The sequence below is a fragment of the Heterodontus francisci genome, chromosome 29 (genome assembly GCF_036365525.1).
Source record: "Heterodontus francisci isolate sHetFra1 chromosome 29, sHetFra1.hap1, whole genome shotgun sequence".
NCBI classification, from domain to species: Eukaryota; Metazoa; Chordata; class Chondrichthyes; order Heterodontiformes; family Heterodontidae; genus Heterodontus; species Heterodontus francisci.
This window is the reverse complement of record NC_090399.1, coordinates 20,032,000-20,055,993: the sequence shown is the minus strand read 5'-3', so window position 1 is coordinate 20,055,993 and position 23,994 is coordinate 20,032,000. Positions and strand designations below refer to the sequence as shown.

The 23,994-nt window shown below is 43.5% G+C and overlaps 1 protein-coding gene across 1 annotated transcript; it reads right to left on the bottom strand.

Moving 5' to 3' along the window:
• Positions 1 to 13,673: 13,673 nt before the first annotated feature.
• Positions 13,674 to 16,705, bottom strand: LOC137345957 (probable G-protein coupled receptor 139). The gene is made up of 2 exons (XM_068009215.1): positions 16,638 to 16,705; positions 13,674 to 14,538 (listed from the first exon to the last, which is right to left on the bottom strand). The coding sequence occupies exons 1-2, from the start codon at positions 16,703 to 16,705 to the stop codon at positions 13,674 to 13,676; spliced, it is 933 nt and encodes a 310-aa protein (XP_067865316.1).
• Between the last annotated feature and the right edge of the window lie 7,289 nt (positions 16,706 to 23,994).

Sequence of the window (23,994 nt, the reverse complement as noted above, 5' to 3'; positions counted from 1 at the left end):
TTTCTCCAAAAACTAGGAGCGGTTGATCCGAGGCAATGCACTGAAACAACCTCATTTATACACGAGCCAATCGTCCAGTGAGAGAGTGAGGTCACAGAACCGGTGTCATTAGCTAGATGCTTTCAAACAAACAAGTTACTACATCTCTTCATAAACCAGCAATTAACGTGAACTCCCCAATCCCCAGAGAATTAAAAACAGTGTGCAATCTCAGACTGAAAAAATCCTCGCCTCTGAGACTCTTGCTCCGTTGCTGCTTTTTGATTGCAGCAGCTCAGCGTTCATGGGACATTGGGTTTCGGTTGAACCGAGAAGTGAATATAGACCGACAAGTTTCATCGTCTTAATGTTGTCAAACTCCAGCTTTTCGTCAATGCATCAGACGTTCAAACCCTCGTTCATGCCTTTGACACCAGCAGAGCTAAGTGGGGTAATTTCGACTTTGTTGGAAAATTAAATCAGGAGAGCTTCTTCCCGAGTGGTGCAGTCCGTACCACAGGTTTTACACAATGGTCTAACGGCAAAGCTACGCCGATTATTGCTGTCCAAGTTCCGATTAGCCACCCTCCCTGAACTTCCGCCTATTCTCTCTTTCTATCCCTGTGACCTGCTCCATGCCTAACATCCCAACTGTCCTCCCTCTTCAATTACGACCTCTTCAGCAAAGACTCCCCATTCGATCCCCTCTTGCTGTCAAACCTGGAGCCACAGACACCCGCTCTGTGGAATTGCTGCTCTAAACCGCTCCACCTTACTATCCCTCAACTGCTTCAAACAGTCCCTAACACCCACCTTTTTGACCAATCCTATTCTCAGAATTACTCTTGGTTCAATATCTATTATTATTTGATTCGGCCTCTCTGAAGTGCTTTGTGATGGTTTTCTGCATTAAACATGCCATACAAGTACACGGGAGTGGATATTGACAAAGCAGGTGGCATTGCATTGGTGGCTCGTTACACGCCCCTGCCGATATTCAATCTACTTGACTTCAATAGCACTGAATATCGGCATCTGGAAGAAAAGGCAGCAAAAGTGGTTCTGCCTGGTTTGTGCCCCGCAGGTCGTTGTTGATGTCTGTATTGTAAGAAGCAGTTTAACTGTAGCGCAGGCTGTCTTTGATGCATTACGAAAAAGGAATAATATAAATCAGCAGGAATACAAGGTGGATCTGCTATTTCCCTAAAGCAGTCTATATATCGACAGGATAATAGTTTGCCTTTGGCATGAAAGCAATGTGGGTGGCATGGAATCGACTGCCCTTTATGCGCCCCTTCCAATACTCAGTTCCGTTGACTTCAATTGTCTCACTCCATTCTCGACATTAAGGTGTTAAAACCGTTCTGAATGATACATACACACGCCCACCCCACCCCTCATAAACACACCCGCCCCCACCCCCCCCCCCCACCCCCTCACCCCCTCTCCAACATCTGGAGCTGGATTTTTCCATGCTCTCTGTCATTGTGTGTCGAATCGCAGGCAGGCTGCCCAAAGCACTGGAAAAGCCCTGGTAAATAGGAAGCAGTTTTTGAATGTTGACTGTGTCCTCGAAATCTTCAGCTGTGCTCTTTAAGATGTTAGCTCTTCCTGCAGAAAGCCCCTTACTAACCATCCTATCCCGCTACCCATTTTCCATTCTCTGCTGCTCCTTGAGTCGAACAGTCCATAACCATCTTGCATACCAACTAAAGTACTGGCAATGCAAGTCTCTGAGCTGATGCTTGCGGAAGTAACCGTGGGTGCTTCCGCATGATCACAAGTGCAACCCATTTCCCACACCTCAGGTTCTGGGCACATTCCATTGCCCTGAAATAGAACAGAAGGTCAAGAATTAGTATTTAGGGTTGAGGTCAAGCAAAGACTGATGAGCGTCAGCTGAAAGCAGCTGAAATTTTCCTATGCATTGTGTGTCAGTGTGAGATTTCGTTCAGAACGGGCACACTGTAAATTAGAGAAGAAACCTGCAGGATGTGTCCTCCAGCCTCAACACTCATCTTTATTTGCAAGACCTCTTCCTCGATTAGTGAGTGATAGGGCCTTAATGGGCGCTCTCACTCCTCGTGAAGGAGGTGATTCGGCCCATCATGCCCGTGCCTACTCTCTGCAAGAGCAATTTATCCAGTCCCACATCCGGTCCTTTCCCCCTCTACTCCCATTTCATTTCCCTTCAAGTATTTATCCTATTTCCTTTTGAAAGACACGATTGAATTTGATAGGTGGTATAGGTCAATAAAGATTGCACAAGACTTTGAGAGCCTGAGGGAAGTAATTCTGATGGAAGATTTGAAACACAGTATTCGTTCAGGAATAAGTTTCCAAATGAAACAACATGGGGGAGTTCGCGGCAGAGTGTTAATGTCATTAAACTAGTATTCCAGAGCACAAACTAAAAATCTGGTGAGATGGGATCGAATCCCACCATAGGAGAAGGTGAAGTTTGAATTTTCTTCACAATTCTGGAATTAAAAAGCTAGTTTAATGGTGACCATGAAATCTTTGTCAGTTGTTATAAAAACCCATCTGTTTAACTAATGTCCTTTTCGGAAGGAAATCTGCCATCCTTACGTGGTCTGACCTCCATGTGACTCCAGACACAAAAAAGCATTTTGAAATGGCCTCGCAAGCCACTCAGTTCAAAGGCATTTCGGGATGGGCAATAAATGCTGGCCTAGCCAGCAACGCCCACACCCCACAAACAAATTTTAAAAAATGAAGTTTGTAAAATAAAGGAAGCCGCAGTAGTAGCACATGATTATGAATTGATTCACAAAGCAGTTGTCACAGGCCTCAATTTGGAAACTTTCAGAGAAATTGGAAAGAAAAGACTTTTGATAATGAAAGGAAATCTGCTTTTATTGAGATAGGTGGCAAAGGAAAAGATATAGGCTGTGGATCCCAACCATTTGACATGTGTGGCATGTCTTACAATAGTGAACCACATCCTGATGCAGCTTTGCTAGTAACAATATGTCATTACCCAAACCTGAGTTTTTGGAAAACACAAATGACCTGTGACTGGGATTTCATTGGCAATTCTCTAAATTACACTATGATAGCAAGGAGGGACAACCATTTGATGGATTACAGTCCAATCCTCATCAGCGGAGAGGTCTCCACTTCCTCTTCTTTCTTGACGTAATAACACTAATAAAACTTTTCAGTCTGTGGCTCAAAACAGGTCGCCTGAGACAAGCTCCTAAAATCAGGATCTGCCTGTTGTATCCCAAAATCACGGGAGATCTGCTAAACAATTCCCCATTGTTAACCTTGGAGCCTTTAACACCAATGTCCTCATCCAAATCCCTGAAAAATATTTCAGCCAACCAAACATCGGAATTGTCCTCGAAAACATCTGAATCCATCTCGTCTTGTTTAACCTTATGAGCCTGGGACCTTGTCACAACACATTCTGGAAATATTCCAGGAAATTCATCCTGCAAAACCGATTTCCAGAAGAAATTCCATCTTACCACGGGTCACATTTCATATCAGGTACTGGTCTTCAGTACTATTGCCGGAACGTTGTCAAGGTCCATTGCCTTTGCAGCATCCAGTGTCTTCAGTTGTTTCTTGGTATCACATTGATATTCTTGACGTACACCAGCCTGTGTGTTACTCTGTGTGTGTACACACTCCAGCCTGTGTGTTATTCGGTGTGCGTGTGGGTGTGATACACTCCAGCCAGTGTGTTATTCTGTGTGTGTGTGTGTGTGTGTGTGATACACTCCAGCCAGTGTGTTACTCTGTGTGCGTGACATACTCAGAGCCAGTGTGTTATTCTGTGTGTGTGTGTGTGATACACTCCAGCCTGTGTGTTACTCTGTGTGTGTCCACACTCCAGCCAGTGTGTTATTCTGTGTGTGTGTGGCACACTCCAGCCAGTGTGTTACTCTGTGTATGTGACACACTCCAGCCAGTGTGTTACTCTGTGCCTGTGACACACTCCAGCCAGCGTGTTACTCTGTGTATGTGACACACTCCAGCCAGTGTGTTACTCTGTGCCTGTGACACACTCCAGCCAGCGTGTTACTCTGTGTATGTGACACACTCCAGCCAGTGTGTTACTCTGTGCCTGTGACACACTCCAGCCAGCGTGTTACTCTGTGTTTGGAAACTTTCAAACTCTCAGTGGCACCAAACCTTCCCATCAGCAATGGCTCAGCATCTCCATCTGCTGGTGTCCCTGTCTCACTGCAGTTACTATTCCCCACCCCCCACCACCCCGCCCCCCCCCCCCCCCCCCCCCGCCGCACCGCCCCTCCCGCACCATCTCAAATCTGCTTGTCTGGGGGCTGGGCAAGTTCTGGAACACAGGTCCTCAGTGCTCTTGCCGTAATGTTGCCAGGGTCCATAGCCTTTGTTTGCGACAGGTGTAAAGATGGGTGAGGGTGGGTAAGATTTCAGGGGAAAAGCCTAGAAGTCTCTGAAAAAGACTGGCCTCGTTGATGAGCCTCCCTGATTGCACTGAAGGATTATTTATAACAATGCCATGCATAATGCTTCCCTGAATGACAGCAGGCTCCACCATGAAAAGTATTCCGCACCACATGATCGCATGTATCTCCCTTGCCCGCTGCTGAAACTTTGATTTCCACTTGTAATCGGGTGGCAACAGGCAAAAAGCGAGGGAGCGGAAGTGCCGCCCAAATCCAATTCCACCGTCAGAAAATCCGCAAGATGGATACATTCCCTGTGTGTGTGACCCACTATAGCATGTGTGTTACTCTGTGTGTGTGTGTGACACACTCCAGCCAGTGTGTTACTCTGTGTATGTGTGTGTGTGAGAGAGGGAGTGACTGACTCCAGCCTGTGTGTTACTCTTTGTGTGTATGTGACACACTCCAGCCAGTGTGTTACTCTGTGTGTATGTGTGACACACTCCAGCCTGTGTGTTATTCTGTGTGTATGTGACATACTCCAGCCAGTGTGTTACTTTGCATTTGTGACTCATTCCAGCCTGTGTGTTACTCTGTGTGTATGTGACACACTGCAGCCTGTGTGTTACTCTGTGCTGTGACACAATGCAGCCTGTGTGTTCCTCTGTGTGAGTGACACACTGAAGCCTGTGTGCTTTGTCATCTAAATGTATCAAAGGATTAATCTTGAGAGAACCTAAAGATTACTCCCCACCATGATGATGAAAGAGATTGTGTGGGAGAGACTTGGGAACAGTTACAGCGTGGTTATTGAAGGAGACACACAGGCTGGTGTGAAGTGTATATCCTTACAATGCAATAATTATTAATGTTCAAACACTACAGTCTAAGAACCTCTCTGACGGTGGCAGCATGAAGAACCAAACATATAATATGGTGAACAGTGGAGGGATTCTGCACCCAGAAGAAAAAGTTTGAAGTAACTATCATCCTTCAGCCAGAAGAGAGAATTTAAAATAAGTATCTGAAAAGATAAAAAGAAACAACAGATCTTTGAAGGCTGAGAGAAGCTCCATGGAATGGAAGCATGGCTGCAAACAGGCAATTGGGTGAATCATTGTGATGATGACTGAGAAATCCTGGTTTAAAAAAACGCCTTTGAAGAGTTTAAAAAAAATATTTTTTCCAAAGGCTCAGTGTGAGATTGAAAGTAAAAAGCAATGGGGTCAACCCATCCCTCACTCAGCTGAATGCAAGGGTGGAGAGTGGAGAAAACCCTGAAAAGTGCTCGAACTGAAAAAAATGTACGGGAAAAGTCCGATACTGAAGAGAAAAAAAGGACAGGGAAACCCCGAATACAGCAGAATCTCCATTAATGCAGCCAAGCCTGAAAAAATAATTAAAGCAGTCAAGCTTGAAGTATCTCGTGATCTTAAAAAGAAAAGGGGAAAATCCTGAAACTGTCTACGGAACAGCTCTGTTAATTCCAATAGACAGCTGTGTCAGCTGTCAATGGCACAGTGGCGCAGTGGTTAGCACTGCAGCCTCACAGCTCCAGCGACCTGGGTTCGATTCTGAGTACTGCCTGTGCAGAGTTTGCAAGTTCTCCCTGTGTCTGCGTGGGTTTCCGCCGGGTGTTCCGGTTTCCTCCCACCTCCAAAAGTATGCAGGTTGATAGGTAAATTGGCCATTGTAAATTGCCCCTAGTGTAGGCAGGTGGTAGGTGAATGGTGCGGATGTGGTAGAAAATATGGGGGTAGTGTAGGGTTAGTATCAATGGGTGGTTGTTGATTGGAACAGACTCGGTGGGCCAAAGGGCCTGTTTCAGTGCTGTATCTCTAAATAAATAAAGATATAAGTGAGCTGCTTAAGCAAAGGGAAAACCCCTAGAAAGCCTATTTAAAACATCAGGAACTCTCTCAAGCACCTGCTACACTCCATCAAAGCAAGCTAGTGTGAGAAACAGAGTTTCTTAAAGGGGAACACGCTAAAAGATCTATAAATTTTTTAAAAATGGATCAAAAATTGGGAGTTCCAGAGAGTTTCAAAAGTCACAAGGGATCCATAATGAATACATAATTGTATTTAATTGGTGCTGTAGCTGATGATATAATAGCAGCGTATTGATAAAATCAACAAAATTTGAACAAGTCTTGAAAGCTTTTGTTTCCGACATCAATTAGTGCAGCAATAACAGACCAATCATACGAGGTGAGGAAAGACCCCGGTACAGGAATCCTCCTGTAACAGTTCCGTTCCTTCACCAGACGGCTGAACAAGAGGTACCAGGAAAACAGGAACACTAGGGGGCAGAGCAAAAGATGTCCTTAAACATTGTGGTGCAAAAACGTCCCACAGGCATGGACAGTGTCCCGCCAATAGAGCAGAATGCCTTTATTACAGAAAAATAGGGCATCTCAGTAAGATTATGCTGAAATAAAATCGTGACCACATCAACCTCGAAAGGAAAAGTAGTTAAGAATAGAGAGATAAATGAAGTTAAAGAACCTCCTGCAGCAGACCATTGGAAATATTTTCCGGGTGAGATCAATGATCCGAAACGAGCATTTTGGTCAGCAGACACATTTCAAACTTGACACCGGAGCAAGCAATAGAAACTCAGTTGCATGGCCCAGGAGGTCTTGTACTTGAAGTAAAGGGGAAGTTACAAGCAACGCTTCAATATAATGGAAAGTAAATATTAGAAACACTGTATGTCCTAAGAAATCAGGAGTTCGCAGTCTTAAGTAGAAGAACTTTTATTGATCTTCATATTATTGAGAAAGTTGAAGTAGATTAACGAGAATAATCCAGGAGTGAGGACAGAGGAAGAGCCCCCTACACAGACCTGAATTTTGCAGAGAGTCCAGATTTCGCTACAGAGCCCACACAATGCAATATTTCACAGCCCGCCGTGCTGCTCAAAGATTAGCAGAGAGAGAGAAACAGAAATGCAGTGAGTTTCACAGGAGTGTTACACGGACAGAGAACTGGGGAAGAAGCTGGGGAAGACAAGATCAAAGAGAACCTCTAATTTCGACCCAATTCTCAACTAGACCGTGGATTTGTTCTTCTTTGAAGGAAGAGCCCAGCTAATTATAGTTGATTACTTCTCAGGATGGATCGAAGTTAAGATGGACAACACAACAACAACTGAAGCAGTCATCAGAGTTTTACAAGAAAATTCACAACACCTGGTATACCTGATCACATATTATCTGATAATGGACTGTAATTTGCAAACGATTACTTCACGCACTTTGCAGAATAATGTGGATTTGTTCACCTAACAAGCTCTCCTAAGTATCCACAATCAAATGGAGAAGCTGAGCGAGCAGTCAGAACCATTAAAATTATGTTGATTGAAAAAAAAGAGATTTCCATTTAGCACGACTGACATACAGAACTACTCCATTATTGTGCAGATTAACGCCATCACAACTCTTAATGAAAACTTCAAAAGCAATTTCCAATTCTATGCAAGAAGTTACTTCCAGGATTGCAAGGCAAGGATTATCAGAAAATACTGGACAAAGAAAAGTCATATTGAAACAAGCAGACCCATTATCATTACAGAAGGTTCCGTACCTGAAACCTACCAAAGTTGTCAGAAGGGCAAAAAGTATGGGTACGAAACCAAAAGAGAGACAGGGTAATTCTCCAGAAAGATGAGAATCAACAGCGATCTTCTCTACTATGGACTCAAGAAGATCCTAAATGGAGAAATAGAAGGAATCTTATTCCTTTACATCAAAGACGTTAGTTACACAGTTAGACGACTCAGATGATGAACCGAAAAATCAAAAAGTGCCAAATGCTACAAAACTCAACAAAGACCGTCCAAGTCAAGAAACAAGGGATCAGAGAAAGATTATCAATCTTTCACATCTGAGGACCAACAAGATTAGGGAGAGTTGTGAAGCCTCCTGACAGGTTGAATCTATGAAGTCAGAGACTTGGGAGGAGATAGGATAGCGTGTAAATGAAAAAATGAATGTGTCTAAATAGATCTTAGGCTAAAAACTTGGGGAAAATGTAGTATAAGGGTATCAAAGGGTTAATCTTGAGAGAACGTAAAGATTACTGCCCACCAGGATGAGTTAAGAAATCATGTGGGAGAGACTCAAGAACAGTTACAGCAAGGCTTTTGAAGGAGACACACAGGCTAGTGTGGAGTGTATATAGTTATTATGCAATAAAGATTAATGTTTAAAGACTGACCCCAGCCTATGTGTTACTCTGTTTGTGTGCCTGACCCTGCCTGTATGTTGCTTAGTGTGTTTGCAAATTCCAACCTGCGTGTCATGTTGTGTGACACACTCCAGCCTTTGTGTTACTCTGTGTGTGTTTGACACACTCCAGCCTTTGTGTTACTCTGTGTGTGTGAGAGACTCACTCCGCCCCGTGTGTTACTCTTTGTGACACACTCCAACCTGTGTGTGTTACTCTATGTGTGAGTGTGTGTGAGTGTGCCTGTGTGATGCCTGTAATCGAACCAAGTATTTGGATGACTTCTGTGAATTGATTCCTAACAGTTTTGATTGTCTATACTTATTCTGATTATTTCTATTTGGAAGTGTGCTAATACACTTTCCCTTGTTTTGATTCAAATTTGCTTTCCTGCTTCATATATCTCTCAGTGTCTCTGCTACCTGAGTTTTTCCCTTCTGATGCACCTGACCTTTGAATTGTTCGTTTGTATGCACAGTCATCTTCCTGAGCATTTCAGACCACGCTGGTCTTCAGTAAAGCAAGACCTGAAAGATGTCCATTTATAAATCAGCTTTCACCACCCCAGGACATCCAAAAGTGCATCACAGCCAATTCGACTCCTTTTTGAAATGCAGTCACTCTTGAAATGTAGACAATGCAGCATCCAGTTTACACACAGCAGCAAACTCCCACAAACAGCAATGAGATAAATGACTAGATCATCTGTTTTAGTGAAATTGGGGAGAACACCCCCAGTCTTCTTCAACAACAACAAAAACAACTTGCATTTATATTGCACCTTTAATGTAATATAACATCACAAGGCACTTCACAAGAGCATTATAAGCAAACTTTGACCAAGTGACATAAGATGATATTATAGCTGATGACCAAAAGCTTGGTCAGAGTGGTAGGTTTTTAATGAATTTCTTTAAGGAGGAGAGAGAAGTGGAGAGGTTGAGTGAGGGAATTCCAGAGCTTGGGGCTAGGCACCTGAAGTCACAGCCACCAATGTTGGAGCTCACGAGGCCAGAATCAGAGAAGCGTAGATGAAAGGCCTGCTCGGGTCTGAAAAAAAAAACAACAGAACCACATCATACCCGAGCCCAACCTGGTCTGAGTCCATCCATTTTTTCCCATGCCCAACCCGACCCGAGTCCGACCCAACCCGACCAACGGAATGTTCACTTTACCTACCTTCCAACTCCGAATCTGTTTTTCACTTTTTCAGTTGAAATACTTGCTGCAAGTTTATCCAGTGAGCAGCTGAGATGCAGAGACCAGGAAGGTCCTGAGAGATTAATTATTATAAAATATACAGTATTTATATAAAAAAATATAAAATGATCACTGTCAGGACTCCATTCTACCACACATACAGTACAGTACTGTAATAATAATTAATCACTCAGGACCTTCCTGGTCTCGGCATCTCAGCTGCTCACTGGATAAACTTACAGCAAGTATTTCGACCTGTAAAGCAGGAGTCTAGTTAATGTATAATGATATTTTCTGAGCCTTCGGGCAATTGAGGTCTTTATTTTAAGCAATGCGGATACTGGTACAGCGTGGCACAACCTGAATGGGCACAACTCCATGGGTTTCTGTTTACCTTGTGACCAAACAATCACTGACTTCATGGCTCCAATCTTAATCCTTTTAAACAACCTTTCAAGTCCAATTAATACTGTGTGTGTCTGACTCAGACCCGACATAATCCCGAAAAACGGGCCCAGAAGAGTGACCAGACACATGTCAGGTCCCATCGGGTTCAGGTCGGGCAGTGTAGATATCCCAGAGGGTTGTGGGGCTGTAGGAGATTACAGAGATAGGGAGGGGTGAGACCATGGTGGCATTTGAAAACAAGGATGGGAATTTTAAAATCAATTTATTACTAAACTGATAGCCAAAATGAGTAAGCAAACACAGGGGTGTTGGTGAACAGGAATTGGTGTGTCTTCAGACGTGGGGAGCAAGGTTTCGGATGCCCTCAAATTTATGAGGGAAGAATGTGGAAGACTGGTCGTAAGAACATTGGAATAGTCAAGTCTAGAGGTAACAAAGTCCTGGATGAGGGTTTCAGCAGCCGAAGAGCCGAGGAAGGGGTGAAGTCCTTAAAATAGTGACACAGCGTCTTTTCCGTCCACCTGAGAGGGCAGGCAGGGCCTTGGTTTAATGTCTCATCCACAAGATAGCACCTACGACAGTGCAGCACTCCCTCACTGGAGCGGCAGCCTAGATTGTGCATTTAAGTCTCTGGTGACGTTCTGACGAGGAGGCAAGAATGCTACCACGCTGAAAAAGGACAGAATGGTTTCTGCTAGGATTGGAACTGAGCGAGGGATGAGGGGAGTTGTGCGGTGGTGGCGGTGCAATTTTAAATTTGGATAATGCTGCAAAATGGGTGATCATGTCATATCTGAGTTATGTGAAGAAAAGAAAATTCAGTAAAAGCCACTGCTCGAGAGCAGGAACGAGGGCGAAACGAGAATATTTGGTCAAGCCAAAAGCAAGTAGAAACCCAAGGTCATGAGATGTGCTGCAAAATGAAGGAGGCCATTTATATTGGGTCAACGGCCTGAAACATACCTGCAGTTTCTCAGTCACAAGGTCCAACTCTCTGTCAAATACAAGAACAATATGACACAGCTCCGAAATATTCTGCCAGAAGAAATATTTTTGAGGGATGGAATTTCCAATGGGTGGGAGAGGATGTGGTTGTGGGTGGGTTCTCCCCATCTCCTGCCATAACGTGGAGAGGGATAGGGAAATTATTTCTGCAGGAATCCCGCTGGTTATCCCATCCATATTGAGAATGAAGATTGGAACATCGTCTGTGGGATTTCCAAACGACAGAAAGTTAAAAAAAAAAACTGGAAACGCAGATTCTGCAAGGGGAAAAGAAAAGACTTGTCGAGAGCGCTGGAAGGTTTCCCACCTGTCGTTTTTCAGTTAGTGACAGGGCCTCAGTGTGACAGTGGACTTGTTGCCAAGTCAACCGTGCCTCCTTTTGGTGAAAAGGATTTTCCTTCTGGGGGTCGGGAACCCGACGCCGGGAGAACGTTGGGGTGCCAACCCTGCACCGTGTTAAGGTAGCCACCAGATCCGTTTTATTCATTGCCTTTGTAAAAGATTCACTATTAATGAGAGAATAGAATGTCTTACATGATCAGCCTGATTGAGCTTGTAAGCATTGCCAAGAATTTTCACAGTTTTGCGTGGAGACACGCTGAGGTCAGCTGGAGCACAGCTTAAATGGAGACTGAAGAAACTTCCTCGACTTTGCTGCAACCCATTTCTTCGGTTGAAATCTCAGAAGAGCAATACGTACTGCATCAATTTGATATTGTTTTACCCGCTAACTATCAGTACCACAGCGTCTCAGAGTGGCACACATCCGCTCGCACCTCTCCCTTCACCCCGATCCCGTTCCAAATCCTCAACATCAAGTAAAGGCCACATGTCAGGTGTGTGAGGGAATATAGACCAATCGACAGGATGGGTGCAGGAACTATACAACTCAAGAAGCTCGATCTCATACGGGACAGAGCAGTTCCCTTCATCAGTGCCCATGTCCCTGAGCTCAGTGTCCTTCCCTCTGCAGCTGACACACAATGGTTCCTGAAAATACAGTTTATCGGATGCACTGCAGCAAGCCATCAAGTTTAATTCGACAGGACCTTCCTCACCTGTAACCTCTCCCACCGAGAAACACAGGGACAAAATGTCATTGGAACATCATCATTTGTAAGTCACATACCATTCTTGCTTAGACATATGTCACAATTTGTTCATGGTCGCTGTATCTGTATCCTGGGATTCCCTTCCTGGCATCATCGCTGCTGCACCATCAGAAGGAGAGCAGCAGGTAAAATTGAAGGCTGGCCATCACATCCTCAGGGCTGCAAGGAATTGGCCAAACATGAAGTCTTGCCAGCAGAAGAAAACAAATCAATTACCACACGAAAAAATGAATTTCATAGAAATTGCAACACGAAAGCAGGTCGTTGGGGCAGATCAACCCATGTCTGTATTTGTCATCTACATAAGCAATAGTTTTAATCATATCTGGTCGCACTGCTCCAATATTACTTTATTCATTGGTCTTTAAACATCATATCAAACCCGTTAAAGTTGTCACAGTCTCTGCTTCAATCAATAACTCCAAAAATCCAAGTCACAGCTTCACAATTCTAGGTGTCACAAAGTTTCTTCTGTTCTCTGTCCTAAATCTCTTTCATTTACTCTCAAGATCTATGTTCACTGCTGATAGACCCATCAATCGTTGCATCTATCTATTCTGCTCCAGGCTTTCATTACTGCAACTATCTCTATTAATTCAGCCTGAAATCTCTTCTCTTCTGATTGAGAACGAACTCATTTTTCATATTTGGATTTATTCATGTCCGACATCTTGCTAGTGAGTTTACTACGCTGTGTCCTCACTATTACATCCAAATTGGCCAACAGTGTTGAGTCCAAAAGAGCACAAAATACTGCGGGTTTGGTCTCACAAAAGTCTGGGAGAGATTCACCACTAAATCTCTATATTTATATTCCATAACACCTGCCATCAAACACAATATCCCATTGTATTTCATGGTGATCTGACTCTTGAGGTGCTGTTTTAGATAGAATCCTGATTGATACGGGAGTCAGCGTTACATCAGGTAGACAGGAAATTTGAGGCCATAACCAGATCTGCCATGATCTTATCAAATGGCGGAGCAGGCTCGAAGGAATGACAGGCCTACTCCTGCTCCAAATTCGGATGTCAGTGTGTTGAAAGATCTTTATTATTTGAACCTGTCAAGGTGCTCTGCTATGTCACATCATCCTCCAATTCGGCATTCCAAGTGCGTGGACATTAATAACCGGATAAACAACCGTAACCAGAGATTCTGAAGGGGGTGATTCTGCCTCCTCAACTTATTCAAATTCTTAGTGGAATTTATAAATCAAGTGGACTCTTCCAAACTGTGGGTTGTGTTGCCCTTAGAACTTTAAAAGACATTGTGCAAAGTTGCAAGGAAAATGCCAGGCAATTAATTGAAGTTTGATATCACTTACTTTATTCAACAATTATTTAAATAATTTAACAATGAGATAACACGGATATTTCACCATATTTTTGATCTCCGCTCTGAATCTCCTCTGTGTCAGTGCATAAATACAAGTGTTTGTACAGGAGCTGGTGCACATCAACAGAAATGTGATTCTAATTGCCAAATAAAGTGAGTTTGAACCTTGGAAATCGAGTGTCTGTGTGACACCGACACAGATGTGTATTACGGTAATAGGGGCCGACAACACAATAAAAGTGCCCGAGATAGCAAAGAGTAGAATGATGGATGTTCTTCTGTTCTTCATCTCGGGATCACTGCCGGTTTTTCCATTGTTGTTGCTCTTCAGGGCTTTGCGAGCTCTACTGGCTAATAAAATGTGCCTGACGATGAGAGAGTTCAACAGCAGCAGAAAAGGAATTGGAAGTAATGTACTTGAGAGATTGGTAATCCATTGGTGAACCTTCCATGCGGGTGAAGTAAAATATCCTGTGACGGTGCGGCAGCCCCACTGCATATTGTTGAGCATGTAATCGGGCTCATAGCGGAAAGGCATGGGAATATTGATCAAAATGTTGAGCACACACATGGCCGTTATAACCGTGGTGGCTGTCCTTTCGGTGCAATATCTTGATTTCAATTTCTGGCAACAAATTGCGACAAAACGGTCAAAGGTGAACGACATTGTGAACCAGATAGAGAGCTGAATGCTAAACCCTTGCATGAAGACAGTAAAACGACACGCGGAAGTGTAGTTCAGCAATGAATCTGGAAAATGATACTTGATGATTTGGCTCACAATAACATTAAAGATAAGGACCATGAGGTCTCCCACGGCCATGGCCATCATATAACGAGTGATTCCTTTGGAAAGACCGCAGTTCCTCTGGAAAAGAACCAGAAATGACAGCAGGTTTGCTGGGAGAAATGCAAAAACAGGAAATTTAACAAAACATTCAACAGAGATGTACACTGACAGCAAGTTGGAAATCTGGTGTTCAGCATCATAAGGCTGGGAGTTGTGGCGTGGAGGAACCGGGGGTAATTTTAACCATGTGTGACCGGGTCAAATAGCGGTATCTAATTGGCCATCCATTTTTTTTCCATGGAAGTCATTGGAAGAGAGTAACAGGCTGAATGTACAAGGGGCGGTGAATTCAATATTACCCATTGCACAATAAAGCTGATAGTTAACCTGGATTGGAACAAATTGTCACATAGCAGCTGCTGCAAACTTCCCCATCTTCTTGCCAGACATTTTTTCCCTGCGGTAACTTCATGATATTCTAATATGAAACCATTAATGGGAGCCATTTGGAAGTAACTTGCTGGGCCGGATGCTGACGGATTCTATGGGATGCTCGTTCCGCCCAATGTTGTTCACAGTGACTTCAATAGAGAAGAAAATCGGGCGACAGGTAAAATCAGAGTTGCATCCAATGCCATCAGTTTTTTACGGTTCGATTCGGTTAAAACGTATAAACATTCCTTGCCTATTACTGATTAATGCTGTTTTATCTCCCTTTCAATGCAAATAGAAACATTGGGAACATTTTTAACTTTCATTGCCGTGCAAAAAAAACAAAAGCAATTGATATCAAATGGGCCCCGTATTTTACAGCCCTTCCGTCTTTTTTGCGCATTGATGTTAATACAAAGTGAAAGTTACCCCATACGTGAATAGTACTAGATTTAATTCAACATTTAGCAGTATGATGATTGTATCCAGCTGAACCAGTACTGCATTTTTATTAAAATTAAATCAGTTATTTTTTAACGTCTCATAAAAAGATGATTTCAAGAATGAGGAAAGGCAATATAAAATAATGGATAAACAATTCTAAAGAAGGTTCAGGAGCAGAGGGTTCTGGCGGGGATGTGGGGGACGGGTGTATGAGCACAAATCGTTGAAGGTGACAGGGCAGGTTGAGAAAGTGGTAAATAAGGATTACGGATCCTGGGCTTTATAGATCGCAGCATAGGGTAGAAAAACAAGGAAGTTAATGTCGGGCCATTATAAAACACTGGCTCGGCCTCAGCTGGAGTATTCTATACAATTCTGGGCACCACGCTTTAGGAAGGACGTGAAAGCATTGAAGAGAGTGCAGAAAATATTTACAAAATGGTTCTGGGGATGAGGGACTTCATTTACTGTTCTGTTGGGACTATTCTGCTTAAAGAAGAGATAATTGAGAGGAGATTTGAGAGGTGCAATATTGAGAGGTATTCAAAATCATGAGGGGACTGGATAGAATAGATAGAGAGAATCTGTTCCCATTGGCGGGAGGGTCGAATTTCAGAGGACACCGATTTAAGGCGTTTGGTGAAAGAATCAAAGGGGAGGAAAAGTTATCTTACGCAGTGAATGGTTCGGATCTGGAATCCACTGCCTGAAGGCAGATTGAATTGTGGCTTTCAAAAGGGAATTGAATATTTATCTGAAGAGAAAAATGCTGGGCTCAGGGGGAAAGACAGGGGAATGGGATGAGCTGTGCTGTACTCGCTGAGAACTGGCATGGACACGACGTGATGAATGGTTTCCTTCTGTGCTGTAACAATTCTATAATTCGACAATATAGCATCACTTCATCAATATTGCACCAAAATGGCAGCTTACAGTATGAACTCAACTCACTGAAATGGGAGGGAAACGCAAGATTATCCGACTCAAAACAGAGATTTCGACCGACAGAGCCACAGCTCAGTACAAATGACACAGGGTCCATTTTCACTTTGTAATGCGGAGGGATTGACTGCCCGCCCAGTGATATAGAACAGGACTGAGCCATTAACATAAACATCAAAGGGAACGAAAATCGGACGAACTCATCAATGGGCGAGCGATCGATTGCTCGACTTTACCACCTGGCCAATGCAAATTACCGCCACAAAGGCAACAACGACAATAACAAAAACACGCAGGGAAAATAATAATGCAGTTTAGCAATTGTGCACTAAATTTTTCAGGATAGTTTCGAATTACTTACCAGGAATGCCAATAACTGCGAGAATCGGATACAACATTTCTATCGGAAGTGCCTGTCGTCCCATTTTCTCCGAAAACCAGGAGCGGTAGATACGAGGCAATGCACTGAAACAACCTCATTTATACACGAGCCAATCGTCCAGTGAGAGAGTGAGGTCACAGAACCGGTGTCATTAGCTAGATGCTTTCAAACAAACAAGTTACTACATCTCTTCATAAACCAGCAATTAACGTGAACTCCCCGATCCCCAGAGAATTAAAAACAGTGTGCAATCTCAGACTGAAAAAATCCTCGCCTCTGAGACTCTTGCTCCGTTGCTGCATTTTGATTGCAGCAGCTCAGCGTTAATGGGACATTGGGTTTAGGTTGAACCGAGAAATGGATATAGACCGACAAGTTTCACCGTCTTAATGTTGTCGAACTCCAGCTTTTCGTCAATGCATCAGACGCTCAAACCCTGGTTCATGCCTTTGACACCAGCAGAGCTAAGTGGGGTAATTTCGACTTTGTTGGAAAAAAAAATCAGGAGAGCTTCTTCCCGAGTGGTGCACTCCATACCACAGGTTTTACACAATGGTCTAACGTCAAAGCTACGCCGATTATTCCTGTCCATGTTCCGATTAGCCACCCTCCCTGAACTTCAGCCTATTCTCTCTTTCTATTCCTGTGACCTGCTCCATGCCTAACATCCCAACTGTCCTCCCTCTTCAATTACGACCTCTTCAGCAAAGACTCCCCATTCGATCCCCTCTTGCTGTCAAACCTGGAGCCACAGACAACCGCTCTGTGGAATTGCTGCTCTAAACCGCTCCACCTCACTATCCCTCAACTGCTTTAAGACAGTCCCTAACACCCACCTTTTTGACCAATCCTATTCTCAGAATTACTCTTGGTTCAATATCTATTATTATTTGATTCGGCCTCTCTGAAGTGCTTTGGGATGGTTTTCTGCATTAAACATGCCATACAAGTACACGGGGGTGGATATTGACAAAGCAGGTGACATTGCATTGGTGGCTCATTACATGCCCCTGCCGATATTCAATCTACTTGACTTCAATAGCACTGAATAGCGGCATCTGGAAGAAAAGGCAGCAAAAGTGGTTCTGCCTGGTTTGTGTCCTCGCAGGTCGTTGTTGATGTCTGTCCTGTAAGAAACAGTTTAATTGTCGCGCAGGCTGTCTTTGATGCATTCCTGAAAAGGAATAATATAAATCAGCAGGAATACAAGGTGGATCTGCTATTTCCCTAAAGCAGTCTATATATCGACAGGATAATAGTTCACCTTCGGCATGAAAGCAATGTGGGTGGCATGGAATCGACTGCCCTTTATGCGCCCCATCCAATACTCAGTTCCGTTGACTTCAATTGTCTCACTCCATTCTCGACATTAAGGTGTTAAAACCGTTCTGAATGATCCATACACACGCCCACCCCACCCCTCACAAACACACACGCCTCCCCCTCTTGCGCCCCCACCCCCACACCACGCCCACCAATAGCTGGAGCTGGATTTTTCCATGCTCTCTGTCATTGTGTGTCGAATCGCAGGCAGGCTGCCCAAAGAACTGAAATAGCCCTGGTAAATAGGAATCAGTTTTTGAATGTTGACTGTGTCCTCGAAATCTTCAGCTGTGCTCTTTAAGATGTTAGCTCTTCCTGCAGAAAGCCCCTTACTAACCATCCTATCCCGCTACCCATTTTCCATTCTCTGGTGCTCCTTGAGTCGAACAGTCCATAACCATCTTGCATACCAACTAAAGTACTGGCAATGCAAGTCTCTGAGCTGATGCTTGCGGAAGTAAGCGTGGGTGCTTCCGCATGATCACAAGTGCAACCCATTTCCCACACCTCCGGTTCTGGGCACATTCCATTGCCCTGAAATAGAACAGAAGGTCAAGAATTAGTATTTAGGACTGAGGTCAAGCAAAGACTGATGAGCGTCAGCTGAAAGCAGCTGAATTTTGCGATGCATTGTGTGTCAGTGTGAGATTTCGTTCAGAACGGGCACACTGTAAATTAGACAAGAAACCTGCAGGATGTGTCCTCCAGCCTCAACACATCTTTATTTGCAAGACCTCTTCCTCGATTAGTGAGTGATCGGGCCTTAATGGGCGTTGTCACTCCTCGTGAAGGAGGTGATTCGGCCCATCAAGCCCGTGCCTACTCTCTGCAAGAGCAATTTATCTAGTCCCACATCCAGTCCTTTCCCCCTCTACTCGCATTTCTTTTCCCTTCAAGTATTTATCCTATTTCCTGTTGAAAGACACGATTGAATTTGATAGGTGGTATAGGTCAATAAAGATGGCACAAGACTTTGAGAGCCTGAGGGAAGTAATTCTGATGGAAGATTTGAAACATATTATTCGTTCAGGAGTAAGTTTCCAAATGAAACAACATGGGGGAGGTCGCGGCAGAGTGTTAATGTCATTAAACTAGTATTCCAGAGCACAAACTAAAAATCTGGGGAGATGGGATCGAATCCCACCATAGGAGAAGGTGAAGTTTGAATTTTCTTCACAATTCTGGAATTAAAAAGCTCGTCTAATTGTGACCATGAAACCATTGTCGATTGTTATAAAAACCCATCTGGTTCACTAATGTCCTTTTCGGAAGGAAATCTGCCATCCTTACGTGGTCTGACCTCCATGTGACTCCAGACACAAAAAAAACCCTTTGAAATGGCCGAGGAAGCCACTCAGTTCTAAGGCAATTAGGCATGAGCAATAAATGCTGGCCTCGCCAGCAACGCCCACATCCCACAAACAAATTTTAAAAAATGAAGTTTGTAAAATAAAGGAAGCCGCAGTAGTAGCACATGATTATGAATTGATTCACAAAGCAGTTGTCACAGGCCTCAATTTGGAAACTTTCAGCGAAATTGGAAAGAAATGAATTTTGATAATGAAAGGAAATCTGGTTTTATTAAGATAGGTGGCAAAGGAAAAGATATAGGTTGTGGATCCCAACCATTTGACATGTGTGGCATGTCTTACAATAGTGAACCACATCCTGATGCAGCTTTGCTAGTAACAATATGTCATTACCCTAACCTGAGTTTTTGGAAATCACAAATGACCTGTGACTGGGATTTCATTGGCAATTCTCTAAATTACACTATGATAGCAAGGAGGGACAACCATTTGATGGATTACAGCCCAATCCTCATCAGCGGAGAGGTCTCCACTTCCTCATCTTTCTTGACGTAATAACACTAATAAAACTTTTCAGTCTGTACCTCAAAACAGGTCGTCTGAGACAAGCTCCTAAAATCAGGATCTGCCTGTTGTGTCCCAAAATCACGGGAGATCTGCTGAACAATTCCCCATTGTTGGCCTTGGAGCCTTTAACACCAATGTCCTCATCCAAATCCGTGAAAAATATTTCAGCCAACCAAACATCGGAATTGTCCTCGAAAACATCTGAATCCATCTCATCTTGTTTAACCTGATGATCCTGGGACCTTGTCACAACACATTCTGGAAATATTCCAGGTAATCGTGCAAAACAGATTTGCAGAAGAAATTCCATCTTACCACAGGTCACATTTCATGTCAGGTGTGTTTCAGGAGATCATGTGCAATTTATGAGTGAAGCTGCTCAAATTGTCTGCTTATCACCCGCAGTCCCAAGATACTTTTGAAAGTTATCAACAAACCTTAAAATTTATGATTAGGACCGATTGTCATTAGTTTACCCAGTATTGGGATAAAGCGACATCATTCTCGTTCTTTGTGACTAGGGATACGCCAAATGAATCTACTGTTGTCTAGTCTCTTTGAATTTGGTCCATTTGCATGAGGTGAGGGGGCCCCTTAAACTCATTAAGGGGAGATTTGTGGCATATGAGGAGGAAACTACACTCCTATGTTATGTCCTATGTCAAACAAAGCTCTCAAAAGCTTAAGCGATGGCCAGAGAATTTCTCAAGGCTTCTCAGCAGGTGATGAAGGCACATAGTTTTCAATCCAAAGATAAGGTGCTAGCCTTTTCCTGGTGAACCATTGAAATATCGATATAGTGGACCCTGCAACGATAACGTAAGCCTATTGATGTAAACTATGTAGTTCGTACCCCAGAGAGATGAAAGAGTCAAAGAATGTGTCATGTGAATATGCTGAAGAGGTACAAATGACCATGAGCATAGTCAGTCAGTCGGTGCAGCTTTGTATGTAGAGAATGTCAATGGTGTTGCTGATGCACGTGATGATTCTAAGACTGAGAATTCTCAGATTGAGCCACTTGCTGGTGAACGCAAAGTTGTTGGAGAGACTGGATGAGATGCCACACTATCTACCTTAGCAACAGAACAAAGTTAAGTCTTGTTGAGGGAATATAAGGCTACATGTAGCCAGGCAATACTTCTCTGGTTATTCATGAGGTTGATGTAGGTGAAGTGAAACCAATCAAGCAAAACGCCCACAAACTTAATCCCAGCAAATTGGCCAAAGTCAGTGGGACAGTTCAATACATGTTAAATAATGATCTAATTGAACCCAGTGAAAGTGGTTGTAGTTCTCTTATCGTTCTGATGCCAAAAGCAGACGGTTCTCAAAGATTCTGATTGGATTATCAAAAGGTTGATATGGAAATTCGGGTGGTTTCCTGTCCAAACCGAAAGCTGAAGGATTGTTGTGATAGGGTGGAGATAACGGCTTTTGTCAGCAAGATTGATTTACTTAAGGGATATTGGCAAGTCCCTTTCACCGACCAAGCCAAATAAATGTCTGCATCATTTTAGACACCAGATGGTCTGTAAAGTCATACCATTTGGTATGAAAAATGCACTGGCTAGATTATGCAATCAAATAATTGCTGGGTTGAGTAATTGTGTTGTGCACATCGATGACATTTTGGTACACAATGACATGTGGACTGATCATGCCAGACTTTTGACAGGTCTAACTGACAGGCTGGCCAAAGCTAACCTTGTCATCAACCTGGCAAAGAGCAAGTTTGCCAAGGCCAAGGTGGCTTATTTAGGGCATATCTTGGGTCAAGGTCAAATGTTACCATGACAGGCTAAGGTTCAGGTGATAATAGACTTCACTGTACCCAAGACAAAGAAAGAGGTGTTGCGATTTGTGTGTGTGTGTGTGTGGGTTCTACAGGAAACTTGTCCCTAATTTCAGCACAATAGTCACCCCAATGACCAATTTGTTAAAGAAAAATGTGAAGTTCGAATGGTCAGGGCCATGCTAAATGGCATTTAAGAAGTTGACAAAGGAGCCAGTTCTTGCTGCCCCAGGTTTCAGTAAGCCATTCCAACTGGCTATTAATGCCAGTGATGTAGGGGTTAGAGCAGTGCTACTGCAAGATGATGATGCTGGTATCGAACGGCCTGTTAGCGACTTCTCTGGGAAGCTTCATAAGCATCAAAGAAACTACCCGACCATTGAGAAAGAGGCTTGAAGTCTTGTACTGGCTCTTCAACAGTTTGATGTATATGTCACCAATAATCAGGGGGAAGTACCAGTTTATGCAGGCCACAACTGCGAGAGCAGCAGAAGGTCCGAGAGCACATTGGGGATTAAGCAGCAGCAGAGACAGAGAGAGAGATCACAGTGAGAGGAAACCAACAGAGAAAACAAATCATCAACGTGTGACGCCACAGGTCAGTGATTTGTTGGTGAGTAATTATTTTTTAGACTAGCTGGGCATTCTTTTAAATTCGGAGCCAGGAAATTAATAACCCGAAGCAGAGGGAGTATAACATTGAATGAATTAATACTAATAGTACCACAGAGAAGTTCTAGAGGCATTAATTTAAATTAATAATTAAACAAGGTACCATCTTGATTCTTGAAGAGGGGGTAGAGTCTTGTTTTGATCATGGAGGGGCAGATGCGTCCTGTTGCTTGCAATTCCTGCACGATGTGGAAACTCCAGGACACTCCAGGTGTCTTGGGCGACACGTGTGTAGGAAGTGTCTCCAGCTGCTTCAGGTACAGCTCAGGATTTCTGAGTTTGAGGAGCAGCTGGAGTCACTGCGGAGCATTAAGGAGCAGGAGCGTTTACTGGATTGCACTTTCCAGGTGGAGGACACCGCGCAGGTAGTAAGAGTTCAGGATAGAGGTTGGTGGCTATCTGGAAGTCTAAGAAGAGGCAGCAGGTGCAGGAGTCTTCAGGATGTGTGCCACCCTCAAACAGGTTTTCAGCTTTGGAGACTGTTGGGAATGATGATACCCTGAAGGAGGGCAGTCCAGACAATGGCACCACAGGACAAGGGACTGTACATAAGGGATCAGGAAAGTGTTGAAATGCAGTTATCAAAGGAGATTCTATAGTCGGAGCCAGAGTGACATTGCTGTATCCATCATCGTGAGTCCCAAATGGTGTGTTGCCTCCCTGGGACCAGGGTAAATGACATCACAGAGAGAGTGCAGGATATCCTGCAGGGGGAAGGGAGTGAGCCAAAAGTTGTGCTGCAGTTTGGTACCAATGAAATAGCATGGGCAGGTGTTGAGGTCCTATGGTCATATCTTCAGAAGCTAGGGAGGAAGTTAAAGAGTAGGATCTCAAATGCAGTAATCTCTGGATTACTCTCAACGCCACGTCTGTCAAGAGTAGAAATAGGAAGATAGAAAGAATCAATGAATGGCTTCAATATGGGGTAAGAGGCAGGGCTTCAGATCCTTGTGGCATTGGGACCAGTCCTGGGGCAGAAGGCACCTATTTAAAGGTGACAGGCTGCACTTCAACAGAGGTGGACATCAGCATACAGAAGTGGAAAAGAAGAATACAGTGCATAATATGAGCATGTTAGACAGTGCCAGAGAGGGGATTAGTCCCGTATTAGATGGGAGTGGACTGAGAAGGAATACAAGGAATGCAAAGACAAAATTAAAATACATATATCTAAATGTGAAAAGTATGGTAGATAAGGTTGGTGAGCTACAAGTGCAAATAGCAGCGGAATATGATGTAGTGGCAATAACGGAAATGTGGCTTCAAACTGGTGAGGAGCGGCTGCTTAATATATAAGGATATAAAGTGTTCAGAAAAGATACAGAAGGAAAAATGGGAGGTGGGGAGCAGTACTTATTTGGGAAGACATTGTAGTGTTGGAAAGAGTGGGTGTTCCTGAGTAGACAGGGACAGAATCTATTTGGTTAGATTTGGGGAGCAAAAAGGATATAAGGACGTTACTAGGGATATTCTATATGTTTCAAAATAGTGAGAGAGATAGAGGAGCAGAGAAATCACAGAGATATGCAAGAACTATAGAGTGGTGATATTGGGAGACTTTAATTCCCCCAATATCGATTTGGATAATTTTAGAGCAAGGGAAAGGAGGAGGAGGATTTTCTAGATTGTGTTCAGGAGAACTTCCTTGATCAGTCTGTTGTCAGC

What these genes read in the sequence shown, in the direction of transcription:
- LOC137345957 (XM_068009215.1), bottom strand. Translation starts at nt 16,705, where the DNA reads ATGGGACGACAGGCACTTCCGATAGAAATGTTGTATCCGATTCTCGCA. An exon ending in GTTATTGGCATTCCTGGTAA is followed by an intron (nt 14,539 to 16,637) that starts GTAATTCGAAAC and finishes TCTTTTCCAGAG; the next exon opens with GAACTGCGGTCTTTCCAAAG.